The 25,221-nt window shown below is 44.1% G+C and overlaps 1 protein-coding gene across 1 annotated transcript in view; it reads left to right on the plus strand.

The window, feature by feature from the left end:
- The first annotated feature begins 4,129 nt into the window (after nt 1-4,129).
- RCOR1 (REST corepressor 1) overlaps nt 4,130-25,221 on the plus strand; it is a 115,073-nt gene continuing 93,981 nt past the window's right edge. Inside the window, exons 1-2 of the mRNA XM_032405968.1 lie at nt 4,130-4,433; nt 4,508-4,567. Coding sequence (XP_032261859.1) covers nt 4,130-4,433; nt 4,508-4,567 — 364 coding nt within the window. The remainder of the gene's footprint in view (nt 4,434-4,507; nt 4,568-25,221) is intronic.

Below are 25,221 nucleotides of genomic sequence, written 5' to 3' on the forward strand. Positions count from 1 at the left end.
TTCAGGCCGTTTATAGGGTGTGGAGAGGAGGAGAGTTCCAAACATCCCATCAGGCCTCAGCCCTCCCCTGTCCACAGGCTGGTCAGGTAGTGGGTGCTCCCTCGAGCAGGGCCAGGACAAGTGAGGACTCCTTCCTCAGGTGCCTGGGCTACTGACCGACCACACGGAGCCTGGGCACAGGACCCAGGTACCTGGCCCTGACCTGGAGGCTCCAGGCTTTCCTGGTCCTCAGAGAGAGAGACACTCTTTCCTAAGAGTTTCCCCAAAAAGTTCCAGAAAGGACCTTGATTGGCCTGGCTAGGTCATGTGCCAATGCTTGAGCCGGTCACAGCAGCCAGGGGCTGGGGGGCTCTGACTAGCCAGGCCTGGGTCACAGGCTCGTAAGGCCCCAAGCCAAACTCCTGAAGGAGGATGATGGGGAGGGGCTCGCTCTGGGGAGATGCTGGGCTGATGAAATTCAAAGGTCTTCCCCTCTTGTAGGGCACGTATCAAGTCTTGGTCAGACCTCACTTGTTTCAGGAATCCTCCCCTCACTGGAACTGGCTCCTGTTCTGCGCACCAACAGCAGCCTGTATTCCCTACTGCTCACTTCTCACTCAATAATTATTTAGTGAGGGGCTCTTGGGTGGCTCAGTCCTTAGGCATCTGCTTTCGGCTCAGGTCATGATCCCAGGGTCCTGGGATCGAGCTCCACATCGGGCTCCCTGCTCCGCGGGAAGCCTGCTTCTCCCTCTCCCACTCCCCCTGCTTGTGTTCCCTCTCTCGCTGTGTCTCTCTCTGTCAAATAAATAAAATCTTAAAAAAATAATAATAATAAAGTAATTATTTAGTGAGCACCTACTATGCACCAGGTTGAAAGGAGGGGGATGGAGGCTGCAAAGGGGACTGGGAAGGAGTGGTCTGTGAGGCAGGAGAACCAGGCATCCTGAGGTCTAGACACCTCAGGGAGTTTCCAGAAGGTGGAGTGATGGGCTCAGGTGCTGCTGAGGAGCTCAGTGAAACCATGAACTGACCACTGGATTGGGACGCCTGGAGGTTGTGGATGACCTTAGCAAGAATAAAGAGTGGGGACAGCCCTGCTAAGGTGGCATGAGGAAAGACGAGGAAGGAAGGAAGGGAGTGGACACATTTTTGCAGGTTTCTGTGTGGAGTAGGGAGAGGGGCAGGAGGGGGAGGAGGCTTGGAAGCAAGGGAGAGTTTTCCCCTTTCTTTGGAAAATACTGACCCAGGGGAAAGAGAGAGGTTGATGGCACAGGAGACCAGCCAGGGGAGGGCAGCGGGAAGCAGGTGCCAGAGATCCAGATCAGAGTGGGAGAGCCTGAAGGGGAGGGGAGTGGGTGCTAGGCCCGGGCATTTGTCCGTTTGGGGCCTGGAAGTTCAGAGGGATCCCATTTGATGGCTTCAGCTTTTCTCACCCAAGAATGAGAAGGTCACCCAAGGTCGTTGGCTGGGAGCGAGGGCAGAAGGGACTGTGGGAGGTGTGAGGAAAGGAGAGAAGGTGGGATATCTTAGTCTCAGAGTGGGAGAGAGTGTCACTGGAAAACATGGTAGGGCTGCTGACTCTGCCTGTTTGAAGTCTGAGGTCACAGATTCCCAATCAGAAGGGTTGTGTGTGGACACCCCAGTGGCCCTCCACTGCCCCAAGCAATAGGAGGTGCAGGAAGGGGGTTTTCCTAAGGTTGGAGGGTTCCCTATGGCAGACGAAGATTGGGGCTGGGGAGATGGACTCTATAAAAATTCACCAGGCCAGGAAGTGGTTATTGTTGTCTGTGTTTTACAGATGAGGAAGTTGGGAGGGTCAAGGCCAGTATGGTATCCACGTGGCTTTGGGGTCAAACTAGAAAGAGGCCTCAACACATGTCAAAGTAACTTAGGTGTTAATATTTGTTGAAGAAAGTGAATGGTTGGATAGCCCAATGATGTAACCACAGTCATAACCCAGTCAGGAAGTAGCCCCAACCTTGGGGTTTGGTGGGTGGTGCTCATGACCTGGTGTCCTGCCATCCCTGCTGCCCTAATAAATGACTTAGTATCACCTTCGTGCTGTTGTAGGCTAATCATTCCAGGGTCTGGTGGTAGAATTTCATAGACTCCAAGTGAGCAGGTGGCTGGGCCCCAGAATACCACCTCTGGTTCCTAACCCTGGGCTTTGCTGTCTGCACCCTACCCAGGCCAGCTGGTGGTGGTGGGGAGGTGGTGGTCTAGGGGGATTCCCAAGGGCACACATCTGCAACGCTTGGGGCTCTCCAACAAGAGGGGCATCCTTTTAAGGGGAGGCCAGAAGATGTGACCCTGAACTTGGTGGGGGCAGGGGTCCTCCACTGGGAGGGCTCCCAGCCCTGTTTCTTAAAGGCCATGTAGGCAGAAGTGAATGTGGTTACTTCACTGAAGTTAATAATGATGGTTCATGCTGCATAAAATGTGGACGAGAACACTCTGCTTATTTATTCAGGTTTTAAAAACATAAAACTCCAGATTTCTCCCTGTAGCTATTTATATCTAGAGCTGGTGTAAACTGTCCCCCTATAAAGCTTAGGTTTGAAGTAACTTAAAAGAAAAATAGCTATCCGTTGAATTAAAAAAAAATCATTTATAGATCTTCTCTTGCCTCCTAATTATGCAGGATCAGCGCGCTGTTTTTGGGGGGGGCCTGTGGAGGTGGGACTGACGCGGACCTCCAGGGGAGTCCCACGCTCCCCCCACTCCCCAGCCAGCGGTAAAGCACCCCCAGGCTGGCTGGTGACCACCCTCCAGGCGGGGATGTCTCGGGCTGGGTCATGCTCTCCCTCGCCGGGTGCCCGGTGGGGACTGGGGGAGGCAGGGCAGGCAGCAGATCCGGAAAAGTGGCTGTTGCCTGGGAGGAAGTTGACCCTCCTCCCCTACCAAGGGCTTGGGATGAAAATAGCTTCTTCCTCTTTACCCTTCCTGGCCCCAGCCCATTTCTATAAGTCCTCCTCCCCATTTCTGCAAGTGCCCCCTCCCGCAGGGACAATTCGGCCCCCTCACCGAGGACTAAACGGTCATCAGGGATGGCAGGGGGCCCGACGCCCGGACTCCGCGTCTGGCCAGGGGCCGCTCGGGACCCTCCCTCCGGCCCCCGCGGACGCCGCGCCCGCAACTCCGGCAATTGCGGCGACTTCCAGCCTCCCCCCACCCAATTAGCAGAAACCTCCACAGACCCTCCGAGCCCCCACGCTGCTTCCTTTCTCTCCAGGGGAGACTGTCACCTGGGAACCCTGTCCCCTGCACCGGGGACCGCCGGCACCGAGGCACCCCCATATCCCTTGGGAAAGGTGGGGGCGCAATTAGTTTCTTCCAATTAGTTTCCCCTCTTTGTATAGAACCCATTCAAACTGTGGCTGTAATCCTCCGCGCGAGGGGGAAAGTAGTCCCGACCTTGCATCCTATTTCTCTTCTCGTGTCGCGCATATTTTACTTTTTGAAGCCAACGGGACTCACAGTGGGGCCCTTCGCGGAATGTAGGGGCAGAGGCTGCGGGGGGTGAGCGCAGGTGAGGGGGTGGGGGGGGCCGCAGCAGAGGGAGGGGGCGGGGAGGGCAGCTAACTCCTCGCTATTGCCTAGAGAGATGGATCATGGGGCGTAGAGAGATTACAAACCTCAAACCACGTACAGCCGGGCGATACGCGTCAACCGAACCTGACCAACGGAAGCCCGGAGCCTCCCCCTCCCCGCGCTCCCGCCCCCGTCCCTTGGACAGACGGGAGTGCCGAGCCAACCGCGCTGCCGCTCGCTGTCCGAATCCCACAGAAGCCAATGGGAGCCCGTGGGGGGCGGAGCCAGCCCGCTTCGGGTTGGGCTGCGCGCGGCTTTCCCCCCTTCTCGCCCCAGGCCCCGCCCCCCCCCGCCCGCTCGCGGCTCCCGGAGTAGTTAGTGCCAGTGAAGTGCGGGCGGCGATGAGAGCGAAAGTTGCGCTCGGCTCGGCGCTGGGGGCTTGAAGCGGCACCGCTCTCCGCCCGCCAGGCCACCCCCAGCCCCGACTCGCGCCCGCGGGCTTCCACCGCGCCCGCCCAGCCCCGCGCCCGCCCGCGCTCCCTACCCCCCCGGCCCGGCGCCCCCTCCTCAGGAGCCGCGGGGCCCCGCCACTTTCGCCCGGCCCCGGCCCCCGCCGATGCCGGCCATGGTGGAGAAGGGCCCCGAGGTCTCAGGGAAGCGGAGAGGGAGGAACAACGCGGCCAGCGCGGCCGCCTCGGCCGCTGCCGCCTCGGCCGCCTCCGCTTCGGCCGCCTCCGCCGCCTCGGCCGCCGCCTCCGCCTCGGCCGCCGCCGCCGCCTCCGCCTCGGCCGCCGCCTCGGCCGCCGCCGCCCCCAATAATGGGCAGAATAAAAGTTTGGCGGCGGCGGCGCCCAATGGTAACAGCAGCAGCAACTCCTGGGAGGAAGGCAGCTCGGGCTCGTCCAGCGACGAGGAGCACGGTAGGTGGCAGCCGCCCCGCGCCGCCCCCGCGCCCGCCCGCCCGCGCTGACCGCCGTGCTCTGCTTCCCCGCAGGTGGCGGCGGCATGCGGGTCGGACCCCAGTACCAGGCGGTGGTGCCCGACTTCGACCCCGGTGAGTAGCGGCCCGGGGCCCCGCGACCCGAGGGGGCGGGGGCCCTCGGACAACTTTTCTTTTTGTGTGTGTTCGCCCTGCCGTCCGCGGGGCGAACAGCAGGGCGAGAACCGGGAGGGGAACACACACCCGAGCGTGGTCCGCCAGCGCGCCTCGGCACCCCGGGGACGGAGGCCCAAGCCGCCCGGGGTCGGGTCGCTGCCGCGGGCCCGCTGAGCCCCGGGGGCGGGGGCGGCGTCGGCGCGGCCGCACCTGGCCTGCAGGCTCCCGCGGGCCCGGGGTCCCGGGCCGGCTGCGCCCTGGCCGGGGGGTCGGGGTGCCGGCGCCGGAGAGTTAGCGTGCTGCGAGCGCCCTGCACTTGGGACGTCCGCCCACCCGTCTCTGTCCTGCCAAATGTCGCAGCGCTGGCCCTTCCCTCCTCCTGCCGGCCCCCCGGGCTTCTGCTCGCCCCTGACTCCCCTCCCAGCCCGAGGGGGAGTAGAAAAGCGACCCCCCAAAATCAGTTAAGAAGTGTGCTTCCCAGAGGGCGCCTGCCTGGGGAGAGAGGCTTGCTCGTGGCAGTTTGATTTTAGGACCTATTTGTAAATGTCCGTGTGTTTCCTTTTTTGTTTTGTTTTGTTTTGTTTTCCTTGAAGGAAGGGGTTGTGAAAGAATAGAACCTTCAGAGGCTTTAGCCTAAGGAATGATTTCCACCTCCGAGAAATCCCTACACCCTAGAATGGAACATTTACTTTCCTTGCTGCTATTCTGCGTGGAAGCAAATTTAAAGTGGTACCAGAAAAAAATCTAATCAGACAAAGGAATTCGTCAGATTTTAATGCGTGAGATTCTAGCTGGTCTCCGTAGGACTGTTCTTTAAAGATTGTTGGCATAGAAGATGTTTGAAAGGATACGGGTTTTATTTCAGAAATAAAATTCAAAAGAGAATCCTGCAGAACTGGAGTTGTTAACAGGCTTTCTGGTTGGAGGGCTTTGGAGCTGGAAGGTATCTATGTAGGTTATACCACTAGTTTATTTGAGAAAATAAATGCATAAATGCTTTTCCTTGGAAACAAGACTGCAGAAAATTGCAAGGATCTAGTCCTTGAAAAAGGAGATTGCTCTTAAGCTGTTATTAAGGTACTAAACTCTGGGTGTTCTTTGAAGTGAAAATACACAGGGATCCCTGAGTGAGCTTTTGGGCACTCTGGAAATAAATGACCTTGCCCATATTGGCCTTCTAAATTTTAGTCTGTTGATTTAAATCTCTTAAATTTATGTAGTATAATACCCAGGTTTGTATTCCTTTTAAATTCGTGTTAGTCTTTTTGATAGTTTCCCCTTCCCCCACATCTTCCTTTTTTGGTAGTGACTTCTCATTTACAAGAGTGACAGGATAGGACCGGGAGACCAGGCTTTTTCTCTTGTATGCATGCCTTCTCCGTTCCTAGGTTGGCCACCAGGGGAAGCATACTGTTTTTTGGTTACAGTTGACCCTATCTTCATTTTGTAGGTCAAGTCCATCTTTGTTTTAATATACAGAACATAAAGCAAAGGTTGTCACCAAGTTTCCCACACATATTAAAAAAAATCAACTTGCATAGATCTTTTAGTTAAGTTGGTCGATTTTTACTACGTTTTAGTTATATTAATTTCGAGAGCTTTACTTAAATGATGTGACTAAGGAAAAGGGCATATTTGATGGCAGCAACAGGAATTAGATTTCTGACGTTCTTCTAAATATGGATGTCTACCTCTGCATTGTTAGTAATGACTTCTTTGGGTTTGTTCTCTGAAATAGCAGATGTAGTAGGATCATATTTTGAGCTGCCCTTGTATTTTTGATGGAATAGATACAACCATAAAAATACTAGAGAGCTGCCATTCTAAAAAGTAAAACATTGTAAATGTTCTGTGTAGTCTTACTGCCAGTTGATTGGGGTTTGGTATTAATATTTATAAATTTCTTATTTTGTGTTGTTTTAATCTGGAAAGGAATCTAACTGACAAACAATTTTAAGCCCTGTTTTGCTAGTCTGAGCAGTGGGACACATTCATAGGTATGGCTGAAAATTGTGGGAACTCATTGTTTCCTAGTTTTGTTTTTTTTTTTTTTTTAGGTGTGTTCTTATACAGAACTTAGTATCAGGAAGAGGAGACTTCCATTTCGGAATAGAAATGGTACACCATGTTTGATTCATGGCAAAAAAAAAAATTTTTTTTAGGTCTTAAGACTGAAAGGTTCTTTCTATGAGTACAGGTTAGGAATAATACGGACTTTGAAATTGTGATTGTTAGTGCTTGTTGTTTCTCCCTGCCTGAGTTTTGAGTGCATTTTTTTTTTTTTTAAACCAGAATTTAAACAAGTGAATGTGAAACTCCTCAGGAAGCCTTTTTTTCTTTCTTTTTTTAAAAAAACATCTCTGGTAAAGATGTGTGAGTGGAAGAAGTTGATTTTAGTTTTTTTTAAAGTCAGATTTTCTTTATGGTATCCCAACTTGACCTTATTTAGCTTTAAAAGCAAATGGTTGAAGCTAGGAACACCTGACCTTCCCTGTATAGTCCAAGGAAGATCCACTTCTGTCATTCCTTACAGGTAGTGAATAAAATGGATGGAGCACTGTAACCCTAAAATGCTGATTCAGTTCTTCTAATCAGATGAAGACCCAGACTAGATTTGTGGACTGTGGTGTGACTTGGCAAATAAAATGATAGGAAAAGTTTTATCAATTAGTTTTAAAAACAAAGACCAGAATGTAGTTCTACATCTTTAACTTAGGCTTTGTTCTTGGGGCGCCTGGTGGCTCAGTCGTTAAGCTTCTGCCTTCAGCTCAGGTCATGATCCCGGGGTCCTGGGATCGAGCCCTGCATCGGGCTCCCTGCTCAGCGGGAAGCCTGCTTCTCCCTCTCCCACTCCCCCTGCTTGTGTTCCCTCTCTCGCTGTGTCTCTCTCTGTCAAATAAATAAAATCTTTAAAAAAAAAAACACACAAAAGTTAGGCTTCTTTCCCAGGTCTGGCGTCCAGACTGTCCTTCCATACCCGTGCTGTAGCGTGTGCTGAGTTGTCGTTGGTTTCTTTTAGAATTTAGTAATCACAGAATAGAGTAAGAGGGAGGAATGCTTACTTTGTCCTACCTCTGGTTAGTTATTTCCTACACTTGCAAAGCATAATTTAATTGGAAATGAGTAGTGTTTTTCTATATAAAGATGTGAATGTTTCCATGATCTTACCAGTAAGCATGCAAAGGAAGGAATCTATAGTCGATATATATATATATACACATAGATAGATACCTATATATTTTTATAGCTTATATATTTCTATCATTGTTTGGTACTCTTCCTCTTTGTTGTCTTCTAGCTGGAGAAACACAGTGACAGGATGTTAAGGTTGACTCAAGTTCTTTGTTTTCTGAAGCATGGGTTATTATGTCAACTTTTATCCTGGATTGGTTTTCAGTATCACAGTTTACTGATACTAAAGTTGAGACTTACAGAAGAGGAAATTGTTAATGATAAATACTTTTGAGATAATGGTCCTTTAAAAAAGCAACCTATATTTGGAACATTGAATCCAACTTAATGAGATTTGAAAATTTGGGTTGTCATTGACTCAACTGTCACTTCAGAGTTGATTTATATTAGTAAAATGTGTTCTGCTTTAATGTGGAATAATTTTACTGAACAGAGGTCTTGACCTGCTTTTCATTTTTTTTTTTTTTTTTTTTTTTTAAGATTTTATTTATTTATTTGAGAGAGAGAGAATGAGAGACAGAGAGCATGAGAGGGAGGAGGGTCAGAGGGAGAAGCAGACTCCCTGGACCTGCTTTTCATTTTTTACTGGTGGTTCTGTGTTCCTCTTTGAACACATTATTTTCTATGCTTCAGTTTCATTGTAAAAATCAATTTTATAAATATTCTAAAATTAATAAGTTACGGTGAATGTTTTGTGATTTAGACAGCAGTGTTCACCCAACCATGAGAGGTTGGGGTAATGATAGATCCTGTGAGATCAACCTTGTCAAGTCGTGTGGTGAGGAGACACTTGGAACTGGTTGTCTGCAGATTGAATGCCCTGGCTCTGTGACTAAGCAGGTGCTAAAGGTAGAGCTGGTCATTTTATTTCCAGAAACCTCAGTTTCCTCTGTCATAAATCAGGGGTTGTTTGCATCACTAATAGTCCATGATTATGTCAGTTATAGTCCTCTTTGTAATTTTTTTTTTAAGGTATTTATTTGAGAGAGAGCACAAGTGCAAGAGCGGGGGGAGGGGCAGAGGGGGAGGGAGAGAAGCAGACTGCCCGCTGAGCGTGGAGCCCAGGGACCCTGAGATCACTGCCTGAGCCAAAACCAAGAGTTGGAGCCTTAGCTGACTGTGCCACCCACGTGTCCCCTTTGTAATTTCGTGTTTCTTTCAGAAGCAGTGTAGCGTGGATTGGGAGAGCCTGGGCTGTCTCAGTGCCTTACGGTGCTCCGTCCTCAAACTTGGGTTTGGGTCCTGGCAGGGCCTCCTGCCAGCTGTGTGTGTTGCCCCTGGGCAAGTTCCCTCCCTCTTGTCTTCATCTGTAAAACAGATAATAGAATATCTTAACTTACACATGTAAAATGCCTAGCACAGTGCCTGGCACACAGAGTGCTAAGTAAACATTTTCTGCTATCCTTATTCTGATTATCATTCATTTAACTTAAGTTGCCAAATAGTGGTCCTTGCATCACCTGCTTTACTCATAGGGAAGACTGGATTATAATGAAGCCATTGATTTGAACGTAAGTCATGCACTGAGATATTTGAAGATGATTGCTCTTAAGTCACGTGTACTTACTACAGTTTAGTTATATACCCTTTCCTCGAAGATGGAGGAGTCCAAAACATTTATGTAGCAGAAAAGAATACTGAGGACCAGAGAGCGTAGGTAAATCTCTTCAGATCAAGTTTCTAGATAGTGTAAAGACACCTTGAATCACTCCCTGGGCCAGGGGAGGTACACATTAACTAGGTTCTGAGTCAGGGAGTTTTTGCTCTAAACTTTGAGGTTCTTGTCTTTGAGAGTTAATGCTTTCAAGGTAGGGTTCTACCACAGTACTCCCTTCCGTGGATGGTGACTGTGATTCAAAGGTTAGCTGGTTGAGACTGACCAGAACATAGTGGTTTTAAAAATCAATAGGGGCGCCTGGGTGGCTCAGCCGTTAAGCGTCTGCCTTCGGCTCAGGTCATGATCTCAGGGTCCTGGGATCGAGCCCCACATCGGGCTCCCTGCTCGGCGGGAAGCCTGCTTCTCCCTCTCCCACTCCCCCTGCTTGTGTTCCCTCTCTCGCTGTCTCTCTCTCTGTCAAATAAATAAATAAAATCTTTAAAAAAAAAAAATCAATGTTAAGGGGCGCCTAGGTGTCTCAAGTCAGTTAAGCATCTGACTTTGGCTCAAGAGATGATCTCAGGGTCTTGGGATCGAGTACCCACAGTGGGCTCCCTGCTCATGTTCTCTTTCTCTCAAGTAAATAAAATCTTAAAAAAAAAAAAAAAAAATCGGGCGCCTGGGTGGCTCAGTCATTAAGCGTCTGCCTTCGGCTCAGGTCATGATCCCAGGGTCCTGGGATCGAGCCCCGCATCGGGCTCCCTGCTCCTGCTCGGAGGGAAGCCTGCTTCTCCCTCTCCCGCCCCCCCCGCTTGTGTTCCTGCTCTCGCTATTGCTCTCTGTGTGTCAAATGAATAAATAAAATCTTTAAAAAAAATAAATAAAATCAGTGTTAACTTGTACTGTAGAAATTTAGGCTTTTAGAAGGTCATTTTCCTTGGTATTATAAGGTTCTGGGGGGCAGTTCAGTTGAAAAAACTCTTAAATCTTTGGAGATGAAACATCAAAGTTCTATCCAAGTTACTGTATTTTCTCCCAGGTTGTCTTTTTATATTTTCTTCTCTGCTACATAGATTGTTGTAAGCAATTTATGGTTTAGCCCTCACTTTTTTCTGAGTCTTTCTTCAGAGGTTCCGTGCATAATGTAAAAAGAAATAGTCTTCTATATGTCCCCTACTCTAATGGAAAACAGTGATCTTTGCTAAGGTGTAATGTAAGTTTGTATTTATATTAAAAACAGAACTTGAAATCACTTTGTGGGAGAGGAAATCTGTAGCAATGTAGTAGAAGTCTGAATAAGGTAGAGTTTGGGGATTGAATACTGATTCAGTGATTTGGAAGGAGTTAATTCCTCCCACAGCTTTAAATACAATTGTCGAAAGTATTTGTGACCCTAGAAATGATAGGGTTATAGTTGCAATATAACAGTTTCTTCTGTTTTGTGTTTTGAATGTTTTATTAATACATCGTATCTAGTGTCTAGTTGAGTTTTATGGTTTCTGTGTTGATTTTTATTATTTATGTATTTTTTTAAATATTTTATTTTATTTTTTGATTTTATTTATTTTTAGATTATTTATTTATTTATTTGACAGAGAGAGAGACAGTGAGAGAGGGAACACAAGCAGGGGGAGTGGGAGAGGGAGAAGCAGGCTTCCTGCTGAGCAGGGAGCCCGATGTGGGGCTCGATCCCAGGACCCTGGGAACATGACCCTAGCCGAAGGCAGCCGCTTAACTAACTGAGCCACTCAGGCGCCCCCCCAAAGATTTTATTTTTAAGTAATGTCTATATCCAACATGGGGCTCGAACTTAAAACGCAGAGGTCAAGAGTCAACATGCCCCACAGCTGAGCCAGCCAGACCCCCCCTTCCCCCTTGTCGATTTTTTTTTAAAGTTGGTTTAAGGTGACAAAGTGTTCTTCCAAAATGTTTGAGAGAAATGACATTAAAATGTCATTTATTTTTTTTTTTTTAAAGATTTTATTTATTTATTTGACAGAGAGAGACATAGAGCAGGAACACAAGCAGGGGGAGTGGGAGAGGGAGAAGCAGGCTTCCCGCGGAGCAGGGAGCCCGATGTGGGACTCGATCCCAGGACCCCGGCATCATGACCTGAGCTGAAGGCAGACGCTTAACGACTGAGCCACCCAGGCGCCCCAAAATGTCATTTATTTTTAAGATTTTATTTATTTGAGAGAGAGCGAGTGTGCATGGGTGCACGAAGGGAGAGTGGGGGGGTGGGGCAGGGGGAGAGGGAGAAGCAGACTCCCCGCTGAACAGGGAGCCCAAAGTGGGGCTCAGTTCCAGGACCCCAAGATCATGACCTGCCAGGCGCCCCCCCAGGCTCCCCTTAACATTTCATTTAAATGACATTTTAATGGAGTACCTGGGTGACCCCTCCCCCCTGCTCACACATGCACCCGTGCTCTCTCTCTCAAATAAATAAAATCTTAAAAAAGAAATAAATGAGGGACGCCTGAGTGGCTCAGTTGGTCAGGTGTCTGCCTTTGGCTCAGGTCATGATCCCAGGGTTCTGGGATCGAGCCCCACGTTGAGCTCCTTGTTAGCGGAGAGCCTCCTTCTCCCTCTCCCTCTGCTGCTGCTCCCCCTGCTTGTGCTCTGTCTTTGTCTCTCTCTCTGATAAATAAATAAATAAGATGTTAACAGTAAGCCCTAAAACTCCTATTTTTTCAAATTAGTCAGATTTTTAAAAGATGTGGGTCTTAATGAAAATTGAACACCAGACATAATTTTTGAAGTTTCTAATTTTTTCTCCCTCAAAGTAATGAGTGAAAATTGTAATGCCCATCTAATCCAACCTTCCTATGTCCTAGATGAGGAAAGAAAGAGATAAAATGACTTATGTTTGTCTTTCTTTCAATATCTAATCATTGAAAGTGTCACAAGGTTGAGTTGAGGCCATATGAGGCCAAACTTCAAACTTGGCTTATTTTAGATGTTGTAGAGTCTTGTTACTGGGTACAGTAATTGGGAGCAGTAATATGTGTTCAAAATTTTAGATCGAGACATAAGAGTTTAAAATTTTTTTAAATTGAAGTGACTGGATAGTTACGCATATTTTGAATATCTTTGTGTATTACCATTGGATAGGATAGAATTGTAATCATAGAGTTATTTAAAAAAAAGTAAACATTCAGATAAAACAGCAAGTAATACATGTACCCACCACTGTGATTAATACTTAATATTAGGCTGTATTTGTGTCATGTGCAGCTGAAGGCTAATTCTCTCACTTCCTGCATTAATTTGGAGTTGATTGATGTTTTTCCTGAGATAGTTCATTTGCATCCTCTTAGAAGCAGATGCCAAGACAGGATCAGATGTGCAAGAGATTCATCGGGTAAATGCGTGTGAAGGATAAAGAGGAGGGGATGCTTAGGTGGCAAAAGCCTTCAAACTGGATGTCGGCGTGACACCCCTGAAGGAAAACAGAAGGCAGGATGGTTTGTGGTTGGATCCAGGAGCCTAAGGTTGGAGTGCAGCTTGGAGAAAGTCTGAGCCAGAGCAGATTGTTTGTTAGAGGAGTCCATTGGGCAGGAGTGGCCCTGCTCTAGAATGCTTGCTGTGTTCAGTCATTGGCCTGGCACTGGTATGAATGCTGCAGTGGATCCCAAAGGTGCCAGGCGGATGGGACTGCCAGCTAATTAGACATCTCTCAGCACTTTCTCTCTTGAAGGGAAATCTGAGTGCCATGCTCTCAAGGCCTTCAGAATTCCCATACATGTTTTTGTATTTTAATACATACTTATGTATGATAAACAATATGTTTTGTGATGTCAAAATCCTTTTGTAAATGAAATTATTTTGTATATTCATTTGCTTTGATGCTTTCCAAACGAGTACATGTCCACTAACAAGGCACATGAGTTCCATTTCACCCAATCTTCACTATACTGTTAGATTTATTAACTTTTTGCAGTTGCTCTCCTTTTGTGGTTTATGTTGGCATTTTTCTTTTCTTATTTTTTTTTTTTAAAGATTTTATTTATTTGAGAGAGAGAGAGTACATGAGCACACAAGTGGGGGGGTGGGCAGAGGGAGATGAAGAAGCTGACTCCTTGCTGAGCAGGGAGCCCCATGTAGGGCTCGATCCTAGGACCCTGAGATCATGACCTGAGCCTAAGGCAGACGGTTAACCGACTGAGTCACCCAGGCACTCCTCTGTTGTCATTTTTCTAATTACTGGTGAGTTAAATGTCTTTTTATATGTTTTTTGACTACTTGGATTCCTCCTATGAATATGCCTTTTGCTGGGGCGCCTGGGTGGCTCAGTCGGTAAGTGTCTGCCTTTGGCTCAGGTCATGATCCCAGGGTCCTGGGATCGAGCCCCGCATTGGGCTCCCTGCTCGGCGGGAAGCCTACTTCTCCCTCTCCCACTCCCCCTGCTTGTGTTCCTGCTCTCACTATCTCTCTCTCTCTCTGTCAAATAAATAAATAAAATCTTAAAAAAAATGAAAAAGAATATGCCTTTTGCTGTTTTTCTGTAGGGTGTTGGTCTTACTGATTTGTGTGAGTTCTTTATAATTTGGCTATAATCCTTTGTTAGGGTTGCATATATAGAGTTTTTGTTTTCTCTTTAGTATGGGGGGGTATTAATTGAGTTTCTTTGGTTAGGAAGGAATAAAAATAATATCCCTGAATGGACATATTTCTGCTTAAAGCTTGGCCTTGGAATGTAGCCCCTGTAATATTTATCACTAGGATCCTTGATTTGTAAGATGAATGTTACTGAGAACTGACATCTTTTTTTGTTTTGTTTCAGTGTTAGTCATTTTGGTATACTAAACTATTAACCGATTGGCCCACATTACAGTGCCAGATGACTTGGAAAGCTGATTTAATTTCTGTCCAGCATGTAGTTAAAGCAGCAGCATGTTAAAGTTAATGGCTTTAGTTCCTGTAATGGTTGGTTAGTTTCTTGCAAATGGTTAAGGTGCTAAATTCATCTATCTGTCTGATGGATTTGCCACTGATTATAAGGGAATGGGTGAGTGTGTGGATGGGGAGGTAAAACTTGTCATCACTAACAAAACCTTCAAAGGAATGATCTATCAATGCCGGGTCAGAGTGTGCTTATTATGTTCCAGTCTGGTTTGAATACTTTATATCTCTTAAATAACACACAATCACATAAGGTAAAGTAGTTATCCCCATTTTCCAGATGAGGAAACAAAGGCTTACCGTTCTGGTTTAACCTAATAACTTGCCCAAGGTAGTGCATTCTGAGATGCCATTAGTTGTAAGATGTACCGTTATTTTATATATCACCAAGAAAGGAAAAGCTCCAAGATACCACTGTTATGTTGCAGTTAGATTTTAATCTAGTATATTTTAGGGAGAGTCAGCCAGAAGTCCTCTTGAAGAAAAAACTTACATAGGAGTAGTGCTTTTTGGATCAATTAATTGATTAGTTGTTTCCATGTGCTCTCAGGTGTTCTGAAGTTACAGGTTTAGGATTACCAGAGTCCGCTTCGTGTCATGTCCAGTTATATTCCTCTTCTTTCTGGCAGTGAAGACCCAGATTGGTTTGGTTGATTGGCGCAAATTGGAGTGAGTTCTTTTACTCCTGCATGTATGTTGAAATAGTCTTCTTCAGAGCTTAAAACATAATTGTAAGTTTTTTTGAGGGGAGCGATTTCTTATGATTGTATGATTTAAGGTTATAATGGATAGTGTTAGGTTGGTTACCCTTTAGTTTAACAAATACGAATATAATATTTAAATATTGTTTATCCCATCCTCCTGTCCATTTTTCTACAGGTTCACATTGAACTTGAGCTGTGGAGTGAATTTAAGAACCATGCCTTGAATAAGGTGTGAAATGATAAAATATCTGAGAAAGTAATTTATTTTATTTTATTTTAAAGATTTTATTTATTTATTTGATAGAAACACAGCAAGAGAGGGAACACAAGCAGGGGGAGTGGGAGAGGGAGAGCAGGCTTCCCGCCGAGCAGGGAGCCCGATGTGGGGCTCGATCCCAGGACCCTGGGATCATGACCTGAGCCGAAGGCAGACACTTAACGACTGAGCCACCCAGGCACCCCGAAAGTAATTTATTTTAATTAATTAATTTTTGACAGAGTATTTTTTAAAAACCCTTGATTTCACCTGTACCAGCTATCTGGTTAGTATTGTTCAGCAACTAATTTCCCTTTCTTGCATATTATTCCTATCCTCCCTCCCCTCCTCAAGCCCCCCCTCTTCAAGCCCCTCCCCCAAGCCCCCCCAAACTAACCCTGCCCCCCATTCCAAAGTATATATTTCTTGGTGTTATTAGTCAATTTTGTTCTATTTTTTAGAGACCAGAGTATAAAGAAAATTGCAAGCCTTTTTCTGATGGACTCAGATATGAGCTATGCCATGTTTGATTTTATCATAGTGTAATTTAAGGACCAAATTACCGAAGGACTAATTGTTGTCTGCCCAGAACCTCAGGGCTTCCTTTGTACTTAAATTGAGGTTACTTAAGTAGTCTTTGCTCCTAAAGTTTGGCTATGGTATCTTTTTCCAGTTTCATCTACTGGCCCGGAAACACTGCCTGATGGCCTTTGTCTGAAAAGGTTGATTAAAATTTTGAGGTTAGCTAAACATTAATATTTACCTGAATTTAGGGCATTTCTGTGTTGTTTTACACACATATACACATGCACTCTCTCTCACTTAAGGTCACGTTCCTTCTTTACCTCTAGTGGCATGGAAGCTTTTGGACTTGGGGCTTGTTCTGCTTTCAAATTTAGCATGGACATAGGGAGACCAGGATAGTAGAAAGAGTAGAATAAGTAATTAGTTTGGTCTTAATACTGTCAAGTTTTCTGGGAGCTAGTGGTGCCATGTACTTCTGCTTTTATAGAGTGCAATAGTATAGTTTTTTGAGTCACCAATTCAGGTTTAAATATTTTAAGGCTCATTTGCTAACTTGTCCCAGCTGAGTGTGGTTCTGAGCCATGTGCTTGGTTTGGCTGACTTTCTTTGAATAGGCATTTTGTAATGGACATTTAATAACTAAGCATCAAGTTCAATTATTTAAGAAGTGAAAACCCAAGGAAAAATGAACTTTTAAATTGCTGGTAAAAACTGATTTCCCCCATTTTCTGTGCTTTCTTACAGTGAATTTGTATAAATTAGAGATGCACATCTTGCTTAGATACATTAAAATTTTTTTTCTCAAGGTGAGAGTCACGTAACATAAAATTAACCATTTTCAAGTGAACAATTTATTGGCATTTAGTACATTCATTAGTACATTGTGCAGCCACCACCCTGTCTGGTTCCAAAACATTTTCCTCCCCCTAAAAGGAAATCACCTCCCCATGAGGTGGTTACTTCCCACGCCCCACTGTCCCAGCCCCCAGTACATTGCTGACAGTATACAGAGAGTACATGAGACCTGACAGTGGGGCCACCTGATCCCTCCTGGGGTGGAGGGTAGGGCAATTGAAGGAACCAGGAAGTTTTAGGTGATACGATCCTTTGAGCCAAGCTTTAAAAAATAGTTTTTCAGGGGCTCTTTGGAGCATGTGACTCTTGATCTCAGGGTTGTGAGTCCGAGCCCCATGTCAGGCGTAGAACCTACTTAAAAAAAAGAGCTCTTTAATATTTACGATTTTATGGTGCTTATTTTAAAATCAGTATATATAAGCTATAAATTTTAAAAATTATTTTGGGAAAATTCTAATCCTAAAAATTTCAATCCAGATTTTCTTTTTGTCTTGAGCTGTGTTGTCCAATAATGTAGCCACTACTATATAAAAATATTTAAATTTAAATTTATTAAAATCTGTCAGTAAAACATGTGACTCTTGATCTCGGGGTCATGAGTTCCAGCCTCACATTGGGTGTAGAGATTATTTAAAACAAAACTAAACTAAACTAAACAAAAAATTCCGTTCTGTCACACTAGCCACATTTCAGGTGCTCTGTATTCCTGTGTAGGTACTGGTTACCGTATTGGACAGTGCAGAATAGAACGTTTCTGTTATACCAGAAAGTTCTGCGGGACAGCACTGATCTAGGGATTCTGACGACTTGAAAGTTTTCTTGTTTTCAATTTTTATAATTAGTTCAGAAGTTTTGCCTCTTTAATCAAGGTGTGTGGTGAAATGGGATTTTGGAGCAACTGCTAAATATTATGATGGCTGTGTACTGAAGTCTTGTAGTGGGGTATTTGTTTAAATAGTGCTCTTAAGGTATTATAATGAGGCTTCTTGAAAGCAAGTAGAAATAGAAAGCTTAGGAGAGCTTTGTTTTTTGAGGTGGTTATTTAGTACCTAATTAAACCAGAACAATGATTAAGATGTATGGCTATATTGAAGATAAATGTAGGACTTAAAAAATTGACAGTATGAAGTCTCAGCCTTGTCTTCAAAGGTTAGGTTTCTGAAAACAGCCTTATTGAGGTATAATTGACAAACTGCGTATTTCAAGTGTACAGTTAGACGTATGATAGGCTGAAGTCACACTGCTTACTGATGCTATCGTTAATCTTTTTTTGTTTCATTTTGAATACTTTCTATTGCTATGTCTTTAAGTTTACTATTCATTTGCAATGTATAATCTGCCCTCAATCCCATTTTTCATCTCAGACATTATGGGTTTCATACGTAGAAGTTTGATTTGGGTCTTCTTAAAAAAATATATTTCATTGGGCCCTCTGGGTGGCTCGGTTGGTTGAGTGTCCTACTCTTGATTTTGGCTCAGGTCATGATCTCAGGGTCGTGGGATCGAGCCCTGTGTCAGGCTCCTTACGCAGTGTGGAGTCTGCTTGTCCCTCTCCCTCTGCTCCTCCCCCTGCTTACACTCTCCCTCTCTATAAAATAAGTAAAATCTCAAAAAGTGTATATAAAAATATATTTCTTTTTCTAAAAAAGATTTTGAGAGAGAGAGCACTGGGGAGAGGGGCAGAGGAAGAGGGAGAGAGAATCCCAAGCAGACTCTCACAGTGAGCGTGGAGCCTGACATGGGGCTTGACCTCAATCCTGAGACCATGACCTGAGCCGAGACCAAGAGGAAGCTTAACTGACTGAGCCACCCAGGTGCCCCTGTATATATATTTCTTTTTTTTTTTTTTTTAAAGATTTTATTTATTTATTTGACAGAGAGATAGAACAAGTAGGCAGAGAGGGCAGGCAGAGGGAGAGGGAGAAGCAGGCTCCCCGCCGAGCAGGGAGCCCGATGCAGGGCTTGATCCCAGGACCCTGGGATCATGACCTGAGCCGAAGACAGCGCTTAACCAACTGAGCCACCCAGGCACCCCACCCCTCTATATGTATTTCATGTCTCTACTTAGCATAGTCAGTCTTTCCTTTAATATCTTAGGCACATTGAAATACAGTTACAATTGTTTTTAATGCTTTTGTCTACTAATTCTATCATCTGCGTCATTTCTGGGTTGGTTTTGATTGATTTTTCTCCTCATTATGGGTTGCCTTTTCTTGCTTCTTTGCTTGTCTGGTAGTTTTTGTTTGGATGCCAGACATTATGAATTTTACTTTGATGGATGCTGGATATTTTTGTATTCCTATAAATATTCTTGAGCTTTTTTTCTGGGACATGGTTAAGTTCCTTAGAAATAGCCTGTTCATTTCAGATCATTTAAATTTTAAGCTTTGGTAGGCAGCGTCGGGGCAGCATTTCATCTGAGCTGATTATTTCCCACTACAGAGTCAAAACTCTTCTGAGTAGTCTACGCAGTAGTCCATGAATTTTGAGGTTTTCTACTCTGGCTGTTGGGAACAGGCAGTCCTCTTGGCCGTATGTGGGCTTTGTGAATTGTTCCCTTTTATTGTTTTGGGTGGTTCTTCATCCAGAAACCTCAAGTATTTTCTTCATAAGGATGTGCTAATGTGCTCCTCAGTACTCTTCTGAATATTCAGGGGGGACCCTCTGCAGATCTCTGGCATCCCAGTTCTGTGCAGCATCCAGCTCTCTTCTGATATTCTTCCCTACAAACTGCCTTGGCTTCTTGAACTCAACTTGTTCCCTCAACCTAGAAAGAGTTTCCCTGAGTCCCCAAACCCATGCTGTCAGGTGGAAACTCTTCAGGCAATAAACTGGGGCAGTTGTAGGATTTACTTCATTTCTCATCTCTCAGGGCTCACTGTACTTTGTTGCTTGGTGTCCAGTGTCTTGAAAACTGTTGCTTCATATAGTTGTCCAGGTTTTAGTTGTTTGAGACAACAGGGTAAATCTGGTTCATGTCACTCCACCTTGGCTGGAAGCAAAAGGTCAAAAACTTTATTTTTTCTAGATTTTATTTTATTTATTTCAATTTATTTATTTATTTGACAGAGAGAGACACAGCAAGAGAGGGAACACAAGCAGGGGGAGTGGGAGAGGGAGAAGCAGGCTTCCCGCCAAGCAGGGAGCCCGATGCGGGGCTTGATCCAAGGACCCTGGGACCATAATCTGAGCTGAAGGCTGACACTTAACAACTGAGCCACCCAGGTGCCCCTTTATTTTTTTTAAAGCTAAACAGAGGGGCACCTGGCTGGCTCAGTTGGAGGAGCATACAACTCTCGGTCTTGGGCTCGTGAGTTCAAGCAGCACGTTGGGTGTAGAGATTGCTTAAGTAAATAAACTTAAAAAAGGTAAGCAGAGGAATTGGTTATATTCCCCCCCCCCTTTTTTTAAGTTTTATTTGTTTAATTTCTATACCCAATGTGGGGCTCAAACTCACCACTCAGATCAAGAGTCACATGCTCTCCTGACTGAGCCAGGTAGGCACCCTGTTACATTTGCTTTTTGTTAGAAAACATTGGTACTTGTTTTATATATTGCCTTTTGCCCCTAACCTATTTGGTTTCTTCTTGAAGTTGGTAAGGCTTTTAAACTTTCTTTTATTTTTGAAGATTTTATTTATTTATTTGACAGACACAGCGAGAGAGGGAACACAAGCAGGGGGGGAGTGGGAGAAGCAGGCTTCCCGCTGAGCAGGGAGCCCGATTTGGGGCGGGGAGAGGGGTGGGCCTCTATCCCAGGACCCTGGGATCATGACCTGAGCCGAAGGCAGACGCTTAATGGCTGAGCCACCCAGGCGCCCCGGCTTTTAAACTTTCAAATTTGGGTTTTATGTTCATGAAAACATTCTGTAAATAGAATAATAATGCTTTTAGAAACCATAATGCCAAATTTTGTGTTTTTATATAGCCACTATTCATTTCAGTATTTGTAATAAAGTGCTTCCTCTGATCTACCCGCTCATTGAAACTTGATGATTCTAGCCCACAATTTTCCAAAGGAAGAGAGTTTTTTAAAATTCACCGTTCTTTAGAAAGTAAATTATTTAAAACTTACTACTTCTAATGTATTTTTGAGAAAAGTATGATTTAGGAAATATCTCATTCTTGGACTGTCTTGGACCTCCATCTTGCTGGAATGTAGTAAAATGATATGTGTATTCCTTTTGAAACACAGAATTTTTATTGTTTTCTAGTCACTTTCAGCTGGATGTCTTTGAGATTTTTGAACATCTGGTGCATTCAAATGCCATATATTGATACTAAACTAAATTAGAGTTTTATGGATCAGCTCATGAACTATCATTTTGAGTAGCCGCTTGGTGTTCTGCTTGCTCGGCAGCACATCAGTTGCCATGGCATTGCCGTTTCTGTACAGCATTGTTAATGGTGCCGAGAAGTTGGGGGGTAGGGATGCTTCCCCTTACCCTGTTAGAAGGAGCTTATAAACTGCAATAGCTGAACTTTATTTAGCTTTGTATATTAAGTTTCTAGATAATGTTTAGAGAGTTTTATTGCTGTAAAAATTTTAAAGCCACACTTTCTGCCTTATTAAGAACAAGTAGCAATAGCAAAGTGAAAGTGTTGATACCAGTGATTTGAAGTGTAGGTTCTACAAACTTTCATGCAGTTGAGACAAAGCTAATAATCATTAGGCATTCTAAAAGCATGCAGCTCTTACCTCAGACGTATTCATTGGTTGGCTGTGTTTAACTGTGAAGGGAAGAAAACCAAGAACATGTATAAAATTGGGATTACACTGTGGAAAAGTAAAATGAGATGTAATTAGGTGTTTTTTAGTTTTTAGCTTTTCAGGAACATGATTATGACCCTTTGGGCATGTCTATTGCCTTGCTTTCACACATTCCACTTTTGTACATGTTTTTAGGAATTCATTATGTGAGAACATGATGGACTCCTTATAATTTTGCTGACCTAAGAACACTAAATTTTTCTGTTAGAGGATATTACACATATAGTTTCCCTAAATATTAGTAACTTGCTTTTTTTTTTGCTAATGAAAAATTTAAACATGTAGAAAAAATCGGATATTAATGAATCCTGTATGTTTAGCAACCAGATTTAATAATTGTATGATTTTTGTCATATTTTGTTAATCAAAAAGAGTTTTTATGGCTGAAGTTTAGTAAATTTGCTTTTAAGTGGTATTTGCATATTACAGAATATAATAATTAAGTCTAACCCTTTTAGACTTAATTATTTATTGGATATCTACTATTTTCCACAGTCATAAAATGCCTAGTCTGGTATGATAAATGCTGTATTATAGGGGCGTACCTGTGCTCTGAGAGCCTGTGGGTCAGTGGGACAAGGTGACGTGGTTGAAATGGGGTGTGGAAGGGGATGCTTTCTTGAGGTGACCCTTAAGGTGGGTCTGGAAGGGCAGATGAAGAAACAATGCTCCAGGCTGAAGGAGCTATGTATTTACATAGAGCCCTATGGGTAGAGAGGGCTTGACGTTTTTGAGGAATCATTAGTAGTTTGATATAATTAAAACTCAGGAAGGTAATCAGGAAAGTGTTGGAAGGTGAGATGGGAGAGGTAGATACATATTAATCACAAGGGCCTGTGTGCCAAGCTGAGGAATGTATTTATTAAGATGTAATTCACATACCATAAAATTCACTCTTTAAAACTGTGCAGTTTGGTGGGTTTGCATATAGTCACAGTTGTGCAACCATTACCACTATCTTAATTTCATTTTCATTACCCCAAAAGAAGCCCTGTACTTATTAGCAGTCATTCCTATTTGGAATTTATTTTAAATGTTGTTTAAATGATTTTCAACAATCATTAAAGATACAAGTCTTTTTGATATGCATAAAAATAATATACTTTCCTTAATGTTTGTTTGTATTATGGAAGCAGTAATGTATATTTTTGTGAAATAATGCATGTGGTATTGACCATGCATTTTATTTTTTATTTTATTTTATTTATTTTTAGAGCAGGAGGTAGGGAGGGGGAAAGAATCTCAAGCGGACTCCACACCCAGCACAGAGCCTGGCTTGGGGCTTGATCCCACAACACTGCGATCATGACCTGAGCCAAAATCAAGAGTCGGACGCTTAACTGACTGAGCCACCCAGGCACCCCTGACGATTCATTTTAAAACCACACTACTCCATTTTGGATAAACATTGTTCTTCAGTGTGAGTAACACTGGAGAATTTTAAGCCAGACAGTGGTGTGAATGTAATTGCAGTTTGGAAAGATCATTGGTGGTTGTGTTGAAGAGAGCTTGTAAGAATGGATTCACTGAAGGTAGAGAATACTAGTCATTCATTCAGAAACCTTTAAATAAGCATCTCCTATTTTTCCAGACACTGTTCTAGGCTCTGTGAACAAACTAGACATTCTCTGCCCTCATGGAATTAAGTTGTAGTGAGGGGAAGGGAATGGGGATAGATTTGAAAGCTCTTAAGCTGTTAGAATAGACTTTGATGGTAGGTTGGATGTGGGGCACAAGGAGGCGACAGTGACTTCTGGATTTCTGGCTTAGGTGACTGTGTGATTGATGATGCCATTCACTGAAATAGGAGTGATTGCGGTTTCGAGATTGAGATGCCTGCACATAATAATTCAGGCAGCATTTATTGAACTGTCATGGACTCTTCTCCTGTCTCTCCTCTAAGTTAGGTCCACCTTGTATGTCTTCTGTGTGTACCTTGTTACTTACCTTTATTATGGCACTTCTCCATCTTTAGTTGCTAGCTTTTACGTCTTCTCTGCTGCTCATTGAAGGTGGGGACTGCCCATATCATTTTTGGATCCCTCCTGCAGACCATTTAACTAGCATGCAGTATATAATTCTCATTGCCTCTACTGCTGCTGTCCCCTTGTAAGCCATCATCATCTGAAACTCGAATCACTGCAGTAGCCTTCTGGTAGGTCTCCTGCTTCTGTTTATTAAAACGTAAGTCAATATGTTTCTCTGCCATTAAAACCTCACAGTGGCCCACATTTGACAGGGGCCTCATAAGACCTTCTTAGTCTGGTCTTGCACTACTACTCTGACTTTATCTCCTTCCCTTCTTTCAGATCTTTGCTCAAATGTTACCATCTCAATGAGGCCTATCTTGACCTACCTAGCTATCCATCTAGAAGCATATTATCTCTAAAATATGACTTTCAGACAATCTAGCTACATATTGTACGGTTCCACCTATATGACAGTTCTGGAGAAGGCAAAACTATGGTGACAGTAAAAAGATCAGTGGTTGCTAAGGGGTTAGAGTAGGAGCAGGGAAGATTAAGGAGAGCACAGAGGATTTTTAGGGCAGTGAAACCACTCTGTATGATACAGCAATGATGGGTGCATGTCATTATACATTTATCTAAACCCACAGAATGCACACCAAAAGTGAACCCTAAGGTACACTATGAACTTTGTGTGATTATGATGTGTCAGTGTGGGTTCATCTGTCGGTGTCCCACTCAGTGTGTGTTGAGGGGGGAGGCTGTTGTTAATGGGGGAAGCTCTGCATGTGTGGGAGCAGGGATATGTGGGAAATCTCTGTACTTTGCCAATTCTCTTGTAAACCTAAAACTGCCCTAAAGAAAGTAGTCTTTAAATATAAAAACAGCAACAACAAAATCTAACTGCAAATATCATCATTAAATAAAATATTTATTCTTTAGTAGAATTAAATCTTCAGTAAACTATTTTAATTTTTATTTATTTTATTTTTTTAAAGATCTATTCATTTATTTGAGAGAGCGTGTGTGCCTGCTAATGTAGGGAAAGGGGCAGAAGGAGAGAAGCTCAAGCAGACTCCCCGCTGAGCATGGAGCCCAATATGGGGCTTGATCTCACGACCCATGAGATCATGATGAGATCATGACGTGAATTGACACCAAGAGTCAGACGCTTAACTGACTGAGCCACCCAGGTGCCCCTCTAAGTAAACTATTTTTAAACAGTTGGTCTGTTTGAATCAGGATTCAGACATGAGCCACATGTTGCATTTTTTAAAAATAGCTTTGTTGAGGTATAATTGACATAGAATAAACTCATATTTAAAGTGTATAGTTTGATTAGTTTTGACATATATGTGCACCTGTGAAGTTATCACCACAATCAAGATACTGATTATATCTATCATTTCCAAAAGTTTCCTAATGCCTCTTTTTTTTTTTTTTTTTTAAGATTTTATTTATTTATTTGAGAGAGAGAGCACAAGAGGGGGGAGCGGGAGAGGGAGAAGCAGACTCCCTGCTGAGCAGGGAGCCCGATGTGGGACTCGATCCCGGGACTCCAGGATCATGACCTGAGCCGAAGGCAGTCGCTTAACCAACTGAGCCACCCAGGCGCCCTCCTAATGCCTCTTTATAATTCCTCTTACCTGCCACTCTTTTAAGCAACCACTGATCCTCTTTTTGTCATTATTGATCAGTTTGCATTTTCTAGAGTTTTACAGAAATGCAATCTTAAATTATGCACTAGTTTGACTTCTTTCAGCATACTTATTTTGAGGGTCATCCACATTGTTGCATGTATCAATTGATTATTTTTATTCCTGAGTGGTATTACATTGTATGAA

Source organism: Phoca vitulina, unplaced genomic scaffold, assembly GCF_004348235.1.
Source record: "Phoca vitulina isolate PV1807 unplaced genomic scaffold, GSC_HSeal_1.0 scaffold7, whole genome shotgun sequence".
Classification (NCBI taxonomy): domain Eukaryota; kingdom Metazoa; phylum Chordata; class Mammalia; order Carnivora; family Phocidae; genus Phoca; species Phoca vitulina.